Source organism: Fusarium subglutinans (genome assembly GCF_013396075.1).
Source record: "Fusarium subglutinans strain NRRL 66333 chromosome Unknown NRRL66333_c0000055, whole genome shotgun sequence".
Taxonomy (NCBI): Eukaryota; Fungi; Ascomycota; class Sordariomycetes; order Hypocreales; family Nectriaceae; genus Fusarium; species Fusarium subglutinans.
The window spans coordinates 187,440-204,938 of NW_023502118.1; the positions used below are offsets into that span (position 1 = coordinate 187,440).

At 47.9% G+C, this 17,499-nt stretch overlaps 5 protein-coding genes across 5 annotated transcripts; 2 read left to right on the plus strand and 3 right to left on the minus strand.

The window, feature by feature from the left end:
- Window positions 1–754: 754 nt before the first annotated feature.
- On the minus strand, window positions 755–1,498 carry FSUBG_5587 (FMP52 mitochondrial; the record flags this gene model as incomplete). The annotated part of the gene is made up of 1 exon (XM_036683699.1): window positions 755–1,498. The coding sequence occupies one exon, from the start codon at window positions 1,496–1,498 to the stop codon at window positions 755–757; it is 744 nt and encodes a 247-aa protein (XP_036538929.1).
- Window positions 1,499–2,214: 716 nt separating this feature from the next.
- On the plus strand, window positions 2,215–2,876 carry FSUBG_5588 (uncharacterized protein; the record flags this gene model as incomplete). The annotated part of the gene is made up of 2 exons (XM_036683700.1): window positions 2,215–2,233; window positions 2,299–2,876. The coding sequence occupies 2 exons, from the start codon at window positions 2,215–2,217 to the stop codon at window positions 2,874–2,876; spliced, it is 597 nt and encodes a 198-aa protein (XP_036538930.1).
- A 976-nt stretch (window positions 2,877–3,852) lies between these two features.
- On the minus strand, window positions 3,853–4,200 carry FSUBG_5589 (uncharacterized protein; the record flags this gene model as incomplete). The annotated part of the gene is made up of 1 exon (XM_036683701.1): window positions 3,853–4,200. The coding sequence occupies one exon, from the start codon at window positions 4,198–4,200 to the stop codon at window positions 3,853–3,855; it is 348 nt and encodes a 115-aa protein (XP_036538931.1).
- Window positions 4,201–4,736: 536 nt separating this feature from the next.
- On the minus strand, window positions 4,737–5,159 carry FSUBG_5590 (uncharacterized protein; the record flags this gene model as incomplete). Its single annotated transcript, XM_036683703.1, has 1 exon — window positions 4,737–5,159. The coding sequence occupies one exon, from the start codon at window positions 5,157–5,159 to the stop codon at window positions 4,737–4,739; it is 423 nt and encodes a 140-aa protein (XP_036538932.1).
- A 6,262-nt stretch (window positions 5,160–11,421) lies between these two features.
- Window positions 11,422–13,610, plus strand: FSUBG_5591 (AGC YANK kinase; the record flags this gene model as incomplete). The annotated part of the gene is made up of 7 exons (XM_036683704.1): window positions 11,422–11,464; window positions 11,758–11,880; window positions 12,003–12,114; window positions 12,168–12,372; window positions 12,419–12,574; window positions 12,630–13,081; window positions 13,133–13,610. 7 exons carry the CDS (start codon window positions 11,422–11,424, stop codon window positions 13,608–13,610), a joined length of 1,569 nt encoding a protein of 522 aa, XP_036538933.1.
- Window positions 13,611–17,499: the final 3,889 nt, after the last annotated feature.

The window sequence follows — 17,499 nt, forward strand, 5'->3', positions numbered from 1 at the left end:
AAAGATGAAGCTTCGTGAATGAGTGAGTGAGTGAGTGAGTGAGTGAGAAGTCGATAGAAGCTGGTGGTGGTTATCAGAGTCGAGGAGTGGAGTTGATGATGAGATCTGGCGAATGGCGGGGGCGGGGAGAAGCAATGCCGAAGTGCGATGGGTCGGGGGAAAGATCAAGACTTGCTTACTGCCTAGCAGAAGGCCTTTGATAACTACCTATATACCAGCTTCAACGTGAACATGTATTCATTCAGGGGGAAATTACTGCATTTTATAGCTTCGTGAAACGCAACACGAGGTGTACAGAATCATAGACAGGGTTGTGCTCTCATGCCAAGACCTAGTGGGATGGGAACTGAGCAATTGATCATAACCAATGATGTTAAATCATAAGCATATATAAGGTACAAGACGGATAAAAGACCGAGAATACTATGTGCTCTTAACTGGCGAATTATTTCTCATCCCTGGGGTCCTCTAGTGAAGCATCTCCAGCTGGAGTCTTGATAGCTTGAAGATCATTTTATATTGCGCAATTCTGTCGCAAGAGTCGTTGAGTGTTGCAGAGGGAGGAGAGTATGCATTATGGATTAGAAACCACTCTGTTCGTCTCATGTTTTTTTTTTTTGTTAATGAGTACTTGAGGAAGGACGTCATTAAACAGCCCGCCAATTGATTCTGGCAGTTTGCGAAAGCGTTGTGCAAAGGTAGAGAGAGTTGTGACTGAACCAAGAGATTGTGTCAAGTCACCCTCGCAAAGATTCTACGCAGCAGCCTCGGGCTTCGTCTCCGTGGGAGTCTGGTTACCCGGCCACTCAGTCCTTCCCAACTCGATAATGTCGCTTCCACCAAGAATCCAGTATTTACTCGGCGCCTTTCCCTCACTCGCCAACTGCGCAGCCCTCACAGCCGCCTTCGCAATGACATCAGCATCTTGACCCAAGGTATCTCTGATACCAGCGCTGAGATGGCCAAGACCGTTGACTGCCCCTTGAGCAATACCCTCCACTGTGCGGCTGGCCTCTCGGTGGCCGAGGATCATACCGGGCTTGAGAATCACGGCTTGCTCAAAGTCGAGTTCCTTGATCGCGTCTTCAACCCCGTTCTTCATTTTGGCGTAAGGCGAAGATGAGGAGAGCAGAGACCGTGTTCCAGCGCTGGAGATGAATACGAAGGTCGAGACACCTGCAGCCTTGGACGCCTTTGCGAGTTCGATATTGAGATCATGGTCGATCTTCCACTGATTGGCGATTCCGCCTGCCTGAGCGCGAGTGGTGCCCAGTGCAGAGTAAACGACAGATGGCTTGGGCGTGAGACCTGTGAGAAGCTCTGCCCATTTGGCCGTATCGGTATCGACTATCGCATTGAGGTGAGGTGATGTCGCCTTGGGAGCGCGTCGAGTGATGGTATGTACAGGGTTGTAGATCTCGGAGGCCAGCAGCGTTGAAAGGATATTTGAGCCGACCAGGCCGGTCGAGCCGATGATGGCAGCAGAGGGCAAAGACATGGCGACAGGGTAAATTAGTGGTTATGGTAGGTGAAGGGTTTGTGAGGGTATCAAGATGAGAGCAATAATAGGTAGGTAGGCAAGGTAAGATACTTGGATAGGAAGAAAGGCGGAAGATAAACAGTCCGTTGAAACCCTAACTAGTTGATCGATCGGTCGATGGGTAGGCAGTCAAGACAGACGCAAGTACAGTATTTAAACCGTTAGATCTCCGAGAGCTTGGGACTGAATGATGTGACGACATGGTCCAAGCGGGATAGGGAATCAGCCACATTAAACCGAGTTGGCATGTGATGATATCGTGATTAATCAAGTCAATTGCTCTCCTACCAATGTAAGCCTCAATTCATGAATGCATTGTTAACTGATCTCAAGGGCCAAACTTCTATGTGACCCTGTAAGAACCTAATCGTATGTATAACTAACTTTCTCAGCCCTGCTCTGCCCTGTCTGCATCCTAACATTACTACACAACTGTGGCGTCCTGCACTCTTTAAAGCAGGGGTCCAGTTCTCCACTCATTTCCCATGGTACCCCACAACTCATGGAAGAGCTCTCGACTTGCGACATCATCTCTGCCTGGGCCTGACCGTTACACAACCACGTCTTGATGCCAGCGCGCCCTCTCTTCTCCCTGTACATTATTCCTACTATCCTTTCTCAATATCTACACCAGCAGCGTACAAACAATCAAACACAGCTTTCGAGGATTCGCAATGGCTACTCAGTACGAAGGTAACATAGAATAACCCCTCCTCAACCCCTCCATTCGATCTTATAGCTAACTTTCCATTCCCAAGTCGAACACAATGTCAAGTTTGCTGAAGGCCGTCGCTCAGGCCGTCGCGTAGACATGTCATCATTCTTCTCCCTCCTCGATCAGATCGCCGAACCTTCAGGCGACCAAACTCCTCATCACAACCCACACGCCACGCCTACCCCCGTGGACACGGCCGCTCTCTTCCGCCTCCTCCAGGAACAGCTACACCTGCTGCACACAACTGCCCCTACAGATGATAACCGAGACTTTTTAGAGTCTCTGATAATGAATCTAGAAGATGATATCAACGACCCCCCCACTCGCTTACATGGCGTGTCGCAAGAGTTCGTTGACTCGATCGATCGTGTCAGTCGCAAAACCCTCAAGAAAGATGACGACTGCGCCATCTGCAAGGTGCCCTATCTAGAAGACGAGTATTGCCTCGTTGTTGAGCTGCCATGCAAAGGAGGCCATCGATTTGATCTCGAGTGCGTCGGACCTTGGTTGCGCAGCAAGGGTACATGTCCCATGTGCCGTCAAGACTTGGGGAAGAAGAAGGAGGTCCCTGCAGTGCAGGATGACGACGACGACGAGGATGGCGATATGATGTACGCCTAGGCATTGGTGCGTTAGTAGTGATATGCATAATCTGGCGTCGGGAGTTCGAGCCACTATCAGCTTCATGTTTTCATGGCATGATGAATGTAAAATTGACAACAGTTTGCTAATGCTATCTTGCCCTTCTCCAGTATCTTGGCAAGTTATACACCACCCAACCATTTATTTACATCTCCTCGTTGTTCCTGTATCGATGCTTGAAATTCGCCATAATCTCGGCACATTTGATCCATCTCAGCCAACATGTATTGGCCATGTACCCGATTCATGTGAATGCCTGCCTCGAACAGTCTATCCTGCAGACTTTGCTGGTCAGGCCTGAATGCTGCTCCCCACAGTACTTTGAGCCTCGTTTTCCACAATTCCCATCTTTCTCTGGGGACTGCGCCCTGCTTGAACGGCCATTGTGGTGATTGCTGTGCCAATATTATTTCGACATCCCTAATCCGAAGAAATAGTTGTGGGCCAGCTGCTATAAGCCATTCACAGGCCGCACGAATGTAGGTTTCGGCCATCTGTCGATCAGGTGGTAATGGATCTTCCAGTGCTTTTTTCATGACGTGGGAGGCAAGGGTGTCATCTAGCGGTATATTCTTGGCAACGAGACGAGCATAAAATGACTGAAAAGACACCGAGCCCTCATACGTCAGACGCTGGAAAGTAACTAAGTAACAGTCAGTGGGACTCGAGAGGTTTAGACGAAGGGCAAGCTGAGGAACATGCCTTCACAAACTTCAAGAAGAAGCTCTTTCAGTCCTAGGAAGTCCTTCCAGACATATATCCCCTGAGAATTGATTGTTTTTTTGTGCATTTTCCCGAGGGCAACCACCGTGTGTACAAGGAGATCAATACGTTCATCATCGACTGGAATCCGTCGAGGAACTTCTCGGAAGACTTTCCAGACTGCATTCCGGAATGTTTGAGAAAAGCCAGAAGACACGCAAGCTTCGGAGTTGAGATTGTGACGGGCATGTTTCTACCATAGCTCGTCCAGTTCATCAGCGAGCTTCTGTCCCTCGGCGTCAAGCTGTTGACCCTCCGTAGATTGGTCTGGTCCAGTTCCAGGCCTACTTCTACTAGATTCTGCTCCTTTTTGGTCGTCAGCTTCATCAACTTCATCATCAGCTTCATCATCAGCTTCATCATCAGCTTCATCATCAGCTTCATCATCAACTTCATCATCAGATTGATCTGGGGTGCGGTCTCTAGTATTCAGAGCTCGATTGAATTTGTTGACTATGTCGAAGTGTAAGTCGTCCCGATCGGCTTCGTCTAACAGTTCTTCTAGGGAGATGTAACATTGTGATGTTTCGGGGGGTTTCATGACGTTCGTTTGCTTGTTGAAAATGATATTTCTATCACAGATGATGAATATTGAACGTAACTCGAGTATTGTTCAATGACTATCAAACTTGGAACAATGATGTGAATTGCTCAAAACAGATGGCATTTTGAGCTTGGAAGGTGAAACAAGGAAGACGAGGTCTGTCAGTTGGGAGCTTCCTTCGATATTTGTGTAGTTGCTGGCTCACTACCTAGTACCTGCCTACCTTAGGTACCTTAGCTAGGTACTAAGGTAGGTACGGTAACGAGGTAAGTCATTAGTAGTCGTGACTGTCTGTGCTATCAATAGGTGGGAGTGCTGTAGCACTTCGCCAGTCATTCGTTCTCCTATCACTCATCGAGATAAAAGTTCCATGTTTTTCTGGCGCCGAGGTTGGTGTGGTGAGCTTTTTCCTTCTTCATTATCTAGATATGCAATCAAGCCCCCAAGCTCTTCTTCTGATGAACAAATATGTAACACATATGATGAGATACAGTTCATAAACCTGTTGACTTCTCGCTTCGCTTTTCCACTTGTTACTTGGCCTTGGGTAGATCTCCCTTCTTGGGCGCACTTCCACTTCCACTGGATCCTCCCTTTGAGATCTCTTCTCCAGCACCCTTGGTCTTGATCGTTTTCTCATCACCCATGGGTGTGCTAAGCTCTTGGTTCGCACCACTCGCGTTCAGGGCGTCTTCTCCCTCTCGACCCTTGGATTTGGTCCTCTCCCTGGTCTTGTCGGCAGCTTCCTCGGGCCGTGTCGTGTTAGGGTCAAAGGCAATGTCTGCGTGCTCCGAGGCAACTTGCTCGTCCGTTCCTGACTTTGTGTTCTCATTCACAACTGGGCGCAGAGATTCTCGGTCCTGATCGTGCTTATATGGCATCTGCAGGCGCCTTGTTGTGTGAATAGGGCGGATAGTGGTTGCGGTCGTACGGAGGACATTGCGGAAGAGAGACATGGCGATAGACGTGGGTTTCTGGTAGAAATTGAGCTTGAGGTGATGTTACAGGTGATCTGTGTAGTTTTCTGAAGCAATTGAAATATGTATTTGACAAGATCTGGGCTTGAAATGCAGCTCAAATTGGAGTGATGTTATTTCAACTACGTCATCAAGCATCATACTCTAAGCGATCTTAGTCGTCATGATTTGTACTGACCTTACCTCTAGGTTAGTAGACTAACCTACGCCATACCTAGGTGATGATCATGGAATGAAAGAACTGGGGACTTTTTAATCCTCGTGGCTAAAATTGATACTTAATTACGAGTTAAAAAATTGACGGAGTAATGGCATCGGGAATTTTTATGATGACTCTGGCAGGGTTGGAGCACTCCCTCCGGGAAACCAGGGTAGGTTATCTATGGTGAGATATGATTTGTTCAGATAGCAGAGGTTAGATACTGTATCTACTGTACCTTACCTTAGAGGTTAACGTCGCTATCATCTGAGATAAGTATCCATCTGATCGGTAGTTGAAGGATCATGACTGCCGTCAAGGTAGGATCCATAACGTAAGGATTAGAAGTCAGTTGACTTGCCGAATTTCGCTTGCACAGAGAACAACAACGAAATAAAGTTATCGACTGAAACGAGATCGCCGTCTAGCCCTCGTCGACAGAAAGATCGTCTCCTCTGATCGAATAATACGAATATAGCTCAGAAAGAAATCCATCAACCTCCATTGTTTCGGAGTTTCAGCCTGCAGATTGACTATTCATACCTGGGCATACAGAAGAAGAAAGATTGTGAGATATCGTCGAGAATCAGGCTTGCGCAACTTGCTCAATTATGCGCACCAAGCACCAAAGCTATTTAAATTGACCGTTGCGATTCAGCTGGATCCTTGTTCTTCCAATTCTAGAACACAAACGTATGATCTTGACAAAAAAATACCCGCACCGTGGATTCGTGAGTACGAAACTAGACAAACTAAACACCAAACTATCGTGAGAAATGTAGACCTTGACAGGCGGCGTTGCGCCTCAGTTGTTAGATCACCGGCAAATAGGATAAATGGCACATCGATGGGCAAACCAGACTCATGTTGAATGCCATTCAGCGGAAAAAAGGCATCGTATCGGAGAAGTGATTCTTTGCCTATACCAATATTCGATATAAAATGCTTCTTGGCCGGCCGCGGCATTGCCCGAGAGGCGTTTTCCAAGCCACTAACGTCTTGGAGCATTGTTCTAGAACAATTCAATTTTGTTTTCATAGAAGAAACACTGCGGATGCAAAGAAGCCAGTGCCACACGTGGTTTATCAAACGAGGTCCGTTCGCTGAGGTGATGGGATTAACTGTAAGGAAGTTGACAGGAGGCAGTTCGAGTTGACGTTGAAGAATTGCTCGGGGATCAACCCTGCTGAAGGTTTGATGGGAGCGAGGAGTTATCCATCCCCCCTGGCGAGTATCAGCTTCCTCCGTGTTCATGCAGCGGATTTGAAATTACTCCATCTCTAGACTTGGACTTGATACCTAGGTATGCAATCATGACAAGGACTTGATCGAACTACGTAGTAACACGAAATACTTTGAAAGCGGCTGCGGCGTTAAAAGAATAGGAGGATCAACAAACAAGGGTCGGCATCTGGAACGGTATCAGGGACAGGGGCAACAGACAAACGTCTTCGGCAGCCTTGTGATTGTGATGACGTTCAGAGTCTGGAACATAGTACCCGTACCTAACTTTGCAAGTACCGCCGAGGTTACAGGCTTTGAAACACGGTTGAGGCACCTCCCATCTCAGCACCTATCCGCCCGTTAGCTCCCAGGGGATCTTCTGAATGCTGATGCGGCTGCTCCAAAATGAAATTGGTTGGCTGGCCTGCATCAAAGAGGCGGCGCCGTTGGTAGCTGGAGCAGGGACCCGAGATGGTGGTACAGGTACGGAGTACAACAACTATTTTTTGGTGCTATATGTGCTTCTTTGCTTTTTCTTGGGGTTGGTGTAATTGGCAGCCCATTGCGTTGTGTCCACCGCCCAATACGATCCAGCACCTCGGCAAGGGATCGGTGTAAGTGAGATATGTGCAATTTGCACCTACGTCTTCCGTACCATGATATTGCGATGCTGCAGAACGCATTATCTCTGACCTGTAAAAGCTTCTAGGTAGCTGTATTCAGCTCCACTACATCAGTGCCTCTATGAGCAGTGAGTAAGTGAAATATACGTCAGTCCTAACATGGCAAACAAAGCCGGTCTATATGCATCGGAACGCGGCAGGCCAAACTAGCCCCGGTTTGGCTGCTTGGTTATTAAGTCATGAGGGACGCCACCATGTCCCTTTACACGACAGGTCACCAGTGTGGCAGTGGTCGACGACTACAGGCATCTCCGTCGCTTATCTGCACATGAACGGCGTTTGCGGAATCCAAATCCAACTCATAACCGAAGGACTCGTGCATATGCAGCGGTACTGGGCCGTCCGTATTGTGTGATTAGCATGCGAGCCGAAAGAAGCCTTCCAGAACGACTCTAGGGTCACACAAACACAAACCAGTGGAGGCCTGTTTGTGAAGCAAACATACAGTAGTCGCTCTCGTTCATGCAGGGGCCCGTCCTCCAGATGAGATCTGAGTCTTCTGAGAATGCATCATCATCAAAGGCCCAACTGGCTGGATAGTTGCATTAGAGAGTTGTCGTTGCTGGTTGGTCAGTCAATAGCGATGTCGAATAACCCTGTCAACCCTGCGACCAACAAGAACTCCACGTCTCCTCCGTCTCCATCAATCCCTAACAGAGGAAGTAGTTTGATCGTCGTGTGTCAGCTTCCCCCCTAGTCTTTTCGTACCTGGCCGCCCGTCCGGCCTTTGTCGGGTTTTCTGTTGTTGGTCCCCCATATTGGTTTACGCCACGAAGCATCAAGAGCTCAAACATTGGAGACGATCACTAGCAGCAGAGTGCTACGTATTGAGTCCAGGCGAAAAGGGGAATACTTCTCCGGCGAACCTAGGCATCCTGTAAATCCGAGGTTGAAATTTGAGCTGAGGCGGAGCAGATCTTTGCTCAGCTGGCCAATTGCGATTATTTCAAGGACCAATACCGTGTCGATATTAGCCATGGTCGGAGTTTTGAGTTCTGCAATGGGAACGTTGAATCCGAGAGCTTGAACGTGTGAATACCATATCCGGCTCCCTCAATAATAAACATTAATATCGAACAAGATTAAAACAGAACTGGCCAATAAGCGACAAAGGTCAAGTTGGTTGGTTGCTGAGCACTTGTAAGGCCGCCAAGTCAAAATTAGCACGTATCGACAGGTAGATCTCGAGCACGGCTTCAGTGAGTATTAGGGGACTCTCACACGCCCGGCAGCTGATTGGCCTCGGCGATAAAGGTCAGAAATGGTCTGCATCGTGAAGCACATGTCGAAAGGTACATACTTGGGACACAACTAACAGTGTGTTTTCGATCTTGTGTCGACGGGGCACGAAATGGTCTGGTCTTAGTCGAGTTGTCAAGCTGATCAGTGGTTAGACTGGTTTCCGCCACGCGCCGCCAATCCACAAGCACTACCCCTTCGGACACGCCGAACAAGAGGAGAGGTAATCAGTTGGTCAGTAATGTTATGTTACGGATGAACATGCAAGGTGGTAGTAAGCGGTAACCGTAGAGAGGGAAACATGCCGGCTGTGTGTGGCTTCCTGAAACAATGAAAATTATATGATTGTGAAACTGGGTGTTTTTACTTGTCAATGAAAAAAAAGGAGATGGACGTGGTGATGATCTTTGGCGGTATAATAGTGCACCTTTAGCATAGTTACATTGCAGGTCAACGATGCTGCACCTAGGGACGCAGGACGTTTCTCTGCACCCTGCGCCTGGGCTCTTTTTGAACGACAGTGGAACCAGGGTAGGTCGTACATACAGTCCCCTGTCATGTTTGGCTGGCTCTTTTACAAGAGTCAGGACCCTTGTCATGGTCTGGGGCCAGACGAACGAACTCAACTCTGAGCCAGCTGAGAGAGCACGAAAATGGGAATAGCGAGAGAGACGAACTCACCCATGCAAGGAAATGCGGCGACGGCATCTTTGGCGATGTGAGATGGTCAAGATAGAGTATGGGGAGAGAGGAGGAGGAGGGAAGGCTGCTTTTACGGGAGTTGTGGAACATCTCGACACAAGGCAAGATAGTATAGATGGACGACTTCAAACATCATTTTCAAGTAGCCTGAGCTGTCTAACCAGTTTTATTCATCAGCACATCTCCTGATACATCGTAAAGTAAAGTCATACCATGACATTTCTCTAGCCATTCTCAAATCCTCATGCCATTATATCCCACAAGCCGAGCCAAGCCATTCCATCCCATGCTAACAAACAAGCAGACGCTTCTTTCTGGTTGGACTGCCACCGGCCACTATCGTTGGTCGGTTATTTAGCCCACGCTTGGTTTTGTGTACCGTAATGGCAATTGTCGGTTCTGGTACTTTGCAGTACAGGACTCTGTCCTACTAGTCACAGCAAACATCGTCTGCAAGTTAGTTGTTGTTTTATACTTCCTAACTTAGCACTTGAAGGCATCCACCAAGTCGAGTCAAGTCGAATCCTCCGTCTTACACCAGACGACAGGAATTCCTCTTCTGGAGTCAACTCGACGCCAGCTCTTGATAAGCTAGCATCTTGGCTTGGGAACCCCCCCCTGTTCCCCCGTTGATAAACCAGATATATGTCTGTCAACAGTTAGGCAGAGCTAATGTCTGACAAGCGAGCAGAAAAACGAAAATCACTGCTCTTCTGGACGTGGCTTTCTGACCTCTTTCGTGCTGTTGCTCCGGTTCTTAGCTTTTTCATTATTCTGGACCCCTGCCAACGGATGCAGTTGTCCGTGCTCTCTTACATTGGATTGCAAGGGAACTAGAGATACCTACAGACAACAGACCACTCGAGTTTGCAAGAAGGACGGAATTGAATAGGCACAGACCATGAATCACTTTCGGCCGTGTCGAATTGCACTCCCGTTTCCAAGGAGTTGAATGAAGCATGTACTGGTACGGCTCGTCAGGGACGGGAGCCGACATGTACGCCCTGAAAGCTCAGAGTGGCATCACTAGTTGACTAGTTCTTTGTTTGATGGTGTGGCTCTCCTGTAATGTTTCCGTGTCTGCAGTACGAAATCGTTATTGATTCGACAACTTGTAGATTAATGTGCAGCATCAGGTCAATGGGCACTTTTCAAACACAGGGACCCCCTCTCCCTTTTAGCACAGTTGCCCGCTACCGCTAAGCTACTGTGACCTACCTGTACTGAGCTACAGCACCTTGATTAATAGGTACTGACTCCCGTCCTCCTCCCTAAACTTAGTACCGAGACCTTCCATTTCCATTTGTTCCATTGACTCTTCTTCTTCCTCTCTGGAATATCCATCCATTCAAACACTCTCAAACTTGTACTTACCTGAGTCAAAGCTCTTTACCGCTAGGTACCTTATCGCCATTTATTGCCCATATTAGACCATTTCTCTTCCGCTATTGCCGTACTGTTCTCCATCTTGTATTTTCACCAACAGTACATTTTCTTCTCCATTTCCAACAAGTCTAGTCTGCTAGGCAACTCAGCTAGAACTAGAGCACTTTGACATCCCACGTCTCGAAACGCCTCCACAAGCCCCCTCTTCACCGGGCCTCCTTTTCTCCCCCTCAAAAGACCATCCTCTCTCCCCTCTCTCTTCCCTAAGAAAGTCGGTCCAAAGTCGCACGCCGTCCCCTTGACCTCCCGCCGCCACCAACCTCCGAATCGACGTCTCATCCCCCCCAAAAGACCGAAGCTGGACTGAATTGCACTACAAGAAAAATCCGATTCTCGCCTCCCGTGCTTTACGCTGTCCGCTAAGGTCCAGACCCTGCTCTGTCCGTGTCCCGATTCGATTCGACTTGACAAGCGCCAAAACCCAGCCAAGCCAAGCCTCATCTTGCTTCGCTGACTTTTGAGCTGCATTTGCTTCTGCTGCTGTACCCCTGCGACTTTTATCCTTTTGCCATCATCATCGTTGTCGCCGTCGCTATCAGCATCATCGAGCTCAGTGCCATCAATACATCCTCTATCTCGAATCGAATTTTGATTTCCACGATTTACACCGCAAGATACAGTGCCCTGCGGATACTACCACGGCGCTCCGACTCCACCCCCGATCCATTCCTTAGATTCAAGACTCAGCATGGGACTTTGCTATCTTTCACGATAATTCAACGTTGTCCAACATATCGATCCCCTCGCGATGGGCAATGGCCAGGGAAAGCCCGTCGACCTGAACGGTGAAGGTACGTCAAGCAGCTCAGCTCAGAAGCTTCTTTGCATCTGTTTCTGATGTCGTTCGCCCCCCAAACCTATGTCGCCATTGGTTTATCTGGGATTCCCGTCATCCTGCATGCCATTTGCTATCTTTCAGCCGCATATTACTTGGCGTCATCCTGTCTCCCACGTGTGTCATGCAACCTCTATCCACGCTCTTCACGAACCAGTTTCTCTGTTTTATTGCTCTCGCAGCCTTACATGCTTCTGCTCCTTAATTTTATGGCATTGTGATTGGTGGTTGATGCTAACAACTTTTTAGTGAACTTGAATCATTTCCGCCTGTTGCGAGTCGTCGGCCGAGGTGCCTTTGGAAAGGTCCGAATTGTTGAGCGGAAGGATACGAACTTGTCCTTTGCCCTCAAATATATCCGCAAAGATGAAGGTAAGCTCGGGGCGCTCCCTAAGGTCTCGGTTCATATACCACTTTCATCGGTGGCAACAATGAATCTGATGGAACCTGCTATCATCTCTGTGACACAATGCTAATCCTTTTCAACCTTGCAGTCGTACGATCCGAAAGCGTACGAAACATCATCCGCGAACGTCGAATGTTGGAATATGTCAACCATCCTTTCATTTGCAACTTGAGATACAGTTTTCAAGATATTGAGTACATGTACGCCCTCCTATAATCTACACTGTCTAGTGCTAGCTCACATTCGATGGCAGGTATCTGGTAGTTGATCTTATGACTGGCGGAGATTTACGATTTCATATTTCGAGAAAAACCTTTACCGAAGAGGCTGTTAGATTCTGGATTGCAGAGCTTGGATGTGCTTTGCGATATGTGCACGCCCAAAACATCATCCATCGAGATATTAAGCCCGACAATGTCCTGCTTGATGCGGATGGCCATGTCCATTTAACAGATTTTGTACGCTCCTCTTACATTCAAATGCAGCTGAAACTAACCAAAATAGAACGTTGCTTCCGACGTCGTTCCAGGAAGGACACTTACTAGCAAGTCCGGCACATTAGCTTATCTTGCACCTGAAGTTTATGCTGGCAAAGGATACGATGTGCGGGCAGATTGGTGGTCCTTGGGTGTTCTCTTCTACGAGTGTATCTACAACAAGGTAAGCTTGTTAAACTGCACCCGTCATATATGCGCCTTTTTCTCATGTGATATAGCGCCCATTCGAAGGTGGCTCCGAAGGATCTCTCAGTCAACAGATCCAGGCCGCTTCTCCCAAATATCCCGTTACGCAACCGCCTGTGTCCCTCGCTTGCCTCTACGCTATCGGCTCCGCCCTCGACCCGAACCGCGAAACTCGAATGGGCTCAACATGGGAGAGCTTTACGCAAAACGAATTCTTCAAGTGTTTTGATTTCGAACTTCTCGAACTCAAGAGAATCGAACCCATATTCGTTCCTTCATCCGAGAAGACCAATTTCGATGCCACATACGACCTCGAAGAGTTGCTATTAGAGGAGGCTCCACTCGAAGCCCGTGCGAGACGCCAGAAACCACGAGAGCGTCTAAAGGACGATGCGACCGAGAAAGAGATTAGGGAAGACGAGCTGTATCGCATGATTGAGACAGATTTCAAGCCATTCGACTATACAGTGGCTGCTTATAAAAGGTATGACCTCCCAGACTGGCTGCTATGGGATCGATTTGCTAACTTGAACAGAATCACTGAGGGCACTGGTGCAAATCCCGAAGGACATCCCGACTCGGACAACGCTCCTCAAGCGATCACAACGGATGAAGCAACGCCTATGCCCGCAGTCAACGGAGGTTATCAGTCATCACCTCTAAACCCAAGTACCAGTAATGAAAGCCGACAGGGACGCCCTGTACGCCCTGCTCCGCCACCTCCACTGCAGAATGACTTCCGAGCTCGCCATGTCCCGATTGTTGCCGGCCAACGGATGACAAGTCCTACCGGGGGCGTACAAGTAACTCTCGACGGCAGCGGTAGTTGGTCTGAACTAGCTCGCCAGGATGCAACCTTGCCTACAGATGCTAATAATATTGGTGACGGCAAGAGTGAAGGCTCTGGCGGTATGTTTGGATTTCTCAAGGGAAAGAAGGGTCGTACAAATAGCCCCAAGCCGAAAGAAAGGGGTGTATTGGGCAAAGAAGGTGCACGAGTTGTCATCGGATAGAGGACGATCGAGGCTCACAGCAGGCCTTTTGCGTCTCAAAGTCGACCGACAAACAGCCAGTTGACGAATTACACGCCAACGCCGAGAGTTATCGGCCTCAATCCTACGAAGAGTCTGCACCAAGGAACTGATCATTCAACAATCCCTGCGGTACCAGCCTGCTTAATCCGGCATGCACAGGTACCGCGTTTCCTGCTCACTGTTCAACCGCCGCACTCGAGCATGCATTTTGATCGAGATACGGCAGTAGTAGCAGCGCAAGGACGATGAGAAACGGCCTCTACTTCATTCATTACGGCGTTTGGTCATGTTTTACGGCTAGACGTACTTCCCGCCTCTGGTTACAGGGGGCGTTTTGCATCAGAGAAACGAACGCTAATTTGTAACAACGCGATACGAACCAAGTAAATCACCAACACGAAGGGGAGCTTAGTGTTTGCAGGGGCACTTCATTCATTTGAACCTACAACAAACTGGCGGATGCTTCACTCTCGAGGGCGTCTTTTTCTCCATGAGGGTGACATTGGCGGGATATAATCATATCTTTACACACATTATTCATACTAACGGCATTTTCACAAATGTCCGGCCGGAAGAGAAGGATCATATACAACTGGACTGGATGGGTTTGGAGGCAAACAGGGGAGGAGGGGCACTACCACAAGATTCCGGTACTGGTGGTTAACTTGTTTATTATTGTGAGCATATTTGGAATAATACCCCATTACACATTGTACTTTGATATTGACCTGCTCATTCGCCTGATTCATGCAATTCTAAAGAAACGCCTCCAAACACTAAGAAATCCTTGAACCTTGTCTCCTTGACCAGGAGGACTCGGGAATGCGCCGGAAGTAAACGATCTTTTTGGTTCGTGACTCATGGCCTGAATTAGCCCGGAGGTCTTCTTCAAGGCAGGAAAACGAAATCCGGAGCAACTGGAGGGTAGGCACACTTAGAGTAAGGAGCATAGAGATATTTGAGATATCATCACTCTGAGTGTGATGGCCAGCAATGAACGATTCCTCCCATGATTGTTGAAATGCCTAGTTTTAATTTAAGCACAGCAAGCTCCGTAAGACTTTATAATCCACTGTTCGAAGTAGCAAAAGTTGAGTCTAAGGTCATCCACATTCTAATACCGAGGGCAAGAACAACAAAATAAGCAAATGACAACCCTCAACGACGTCTTGAAAATCCTCTGCTCTAACCATATACACCTGTAATCAGAGAGAGAAAAGAATATCGTATTCGTAGCAACGACTGAACATATTGCTCAATCGGTTGGCAGCGGCGCGTGTCTCTCCCATGGTGTTGTAGTCCAGGAACTCTTGTGATAAAGAGGCATCCACCAAAAAAACCACCAAACATTTCCATTTAATATGATGGAGGATATACAAGATGTAATGTACTGAAAACGGTTTATAGATCGTCCATCGGATGTTGAATCTGTCCCTGCCCCCGCCCCCGGCGCCGCCTTGCTTCATGAAGCCTCTTAAAATCCAGGCGAAGAATATTATGACACTAGTTGAAGTCTGAAGAAACCTTGTCCCATTTGTAATATTGAACGACTTTATCTGCTCCGATTGCCCAAACATATAGGTGGTGAACCTTGAGTTCCCCATCTGGTATCCTGTATGGAGGTTTGATGCGGCAATAGTCCTGTTCTTCAACATAGGAAATGTTAGGCCAGCCTGACTCGAGACAAAATGAAGGATAGGTAGAACACAGTAATTGCCTGATGCTTTCTTCAGGGGTGAGACTTTCGAAGTTGGCCGGCTTCTTGAGTGCTTCCAGCAAGGAAGTGAAAGATATATATGGCGTAGGCGCCCAGTTACGATGAGTGGTATGAGTCTGGAGTGGAGATTGGTGTCAAAGGTTACCAATGGGATATCTGATGCTCTGGCGGACATATCTCCGGATCCATCTGGTTGACCTCCTGAAAGGTCGTCCCATATCCTGAGAAGCGGCTTGTCAACCGGATGTTTCCCAACCTGGTTATACAACAGGGCTAAGAGCGTCTGAAGCTTCCCGTATTGTCAATAGATTTTGTTTCGGTGCGATTGTACCGGCCTCTTGAACACGATAGGTGAGGTCTTGTACAGCACGTTTTTGGTTGGCAAATGGAAGTGGAACTTGTGTTTCTTGTTCAATAGACACTATGATGGCGATCTGGCATATAGAGACAGCGTTTAAAGCATACCAATTGCTTGAAACCTGTTGGTTTGTAGCTTTCTAGTTGGTTTATAGCTAAGAGTAACGTGAGACCTACTCGTATCCCAGATGTAATCCCACTTTTCAGTAGGCAGCAAGGCATTCACAACCCCGGAGCACAGGTGCAGGACTTATAAAGCAGTAATTGTCCTTCATGCTTGGTATTCCATCCGCACGCTGGAGCGTATGTAACTGAGCGGGCCATGACAGCGGCCCAGCGATGCGGAACCAATATACTTGACGTTCATCTGCGATACAGGCTGAACCGTAATAGAAACTATGCTATATTAGTCTTAATAGTAAAACACAGATGATAGCTTTACTTGTACTTGTAGAGGTCGCTATGAGAGCCGTCTTTCAGGTTCCAGCTCAACCACACCGCAGCAAGGAATAGAAGCATCCAGAGCGGTGGGTGAGGTTAGCTGCCTATCAAGGGACTGAATAGTATAATAAATGTCGGTGATGGTTATAAGGTGAGTAACAAAAGGAAATTGTAAGGCTCAATCATTAGATTCTGGTCTTGTTCCCAGCTTTTACCCGGAACCCCTGATTCATATTCTGATTGAGGTGCTCGTGACAAAGACTGGCGAGATATCACTTTGTAATCTGTGCGTCCTATCAATATACGCACAGTAAGTTTCTGGCACATTCCAAGATGCAGCAGAGTGGCAAGTCCTTGTGTCGAAATGGCGGTTGTGCTCAAGCTGAAAGGGGGTTCCACCAAATACGTAGGCGGACCAGGGTCAATCTATCTCGGATGGGTGTAACTACGATAGATACACGCCTTTGGCATTATTGAGGATATTGTGGAGAGTTAATTGAGTATTTAGTAAACGGACAGACTGCATATTAAATCATCTGGGCTTCCCCAAGACTCCGCAAAATGGTGAAGACAGACATCAAGGCGGAAGATGAGCAATACTGGGGAAGTAAGAAAGCTGTTTCAATGGTAAAACTTTGCAGAGTAAAGAGAAAATGTTGGTATATTAAGTAGTATATAAGGCTAAATCAATAAATCGTGCTTGGTGTAGTCGGTGTAAGTGTGAACAAGCATTCATTAATGCAAAGAAATCCACCTAACCTCGGCCTGCAAGGCTCATATTTTATTGTAACCGAGAGAGAATAGTCCAGCCCTCGCAGAGTCTCGTAACACCGTTTCCGCCTTGGAATTGATAACACTCTTCGTTCTGTTCCTTCTCCCTGGTTCTGAAAGTAACCCCTCATCAGGCGATGTTGGACTCGGCAGCTGTCCATTGTTCTTGAACAGCGGTACAAAATATCTTCTACCAGGCACTGTATTTTGCCCTTTGGAATTTCTCCTGGCTACTTGAGGCGGCTGATTTGTTTTTGGCATTGGCGGTGGTGAACGAAAGAAGGACGCCTTTTTAGGGGGTGGGCTGAATGTGGTTGAGTCCCGAGGTTGCATCACATCGCGGAGAAGTTCCATACCAAGAGTGCTCATGGTACAAACGGAAGATATACGATCCCGGGGGCTTCTGGATGACTTAGAATACCCATTAGCTGGTGGCTCGCGGGTAGGGACAGGTGGCAGCGGTCCTTGAGGAGGAGGATTCTGCGGAGGGGGCAGCAACGGAGGGTTCCTTCGAAGAGGGCTTTGCTTCGGAGAACTCTGGGACCAAGAGTATTGAAGAATAGGAGTCTCTGGCATAAAGTT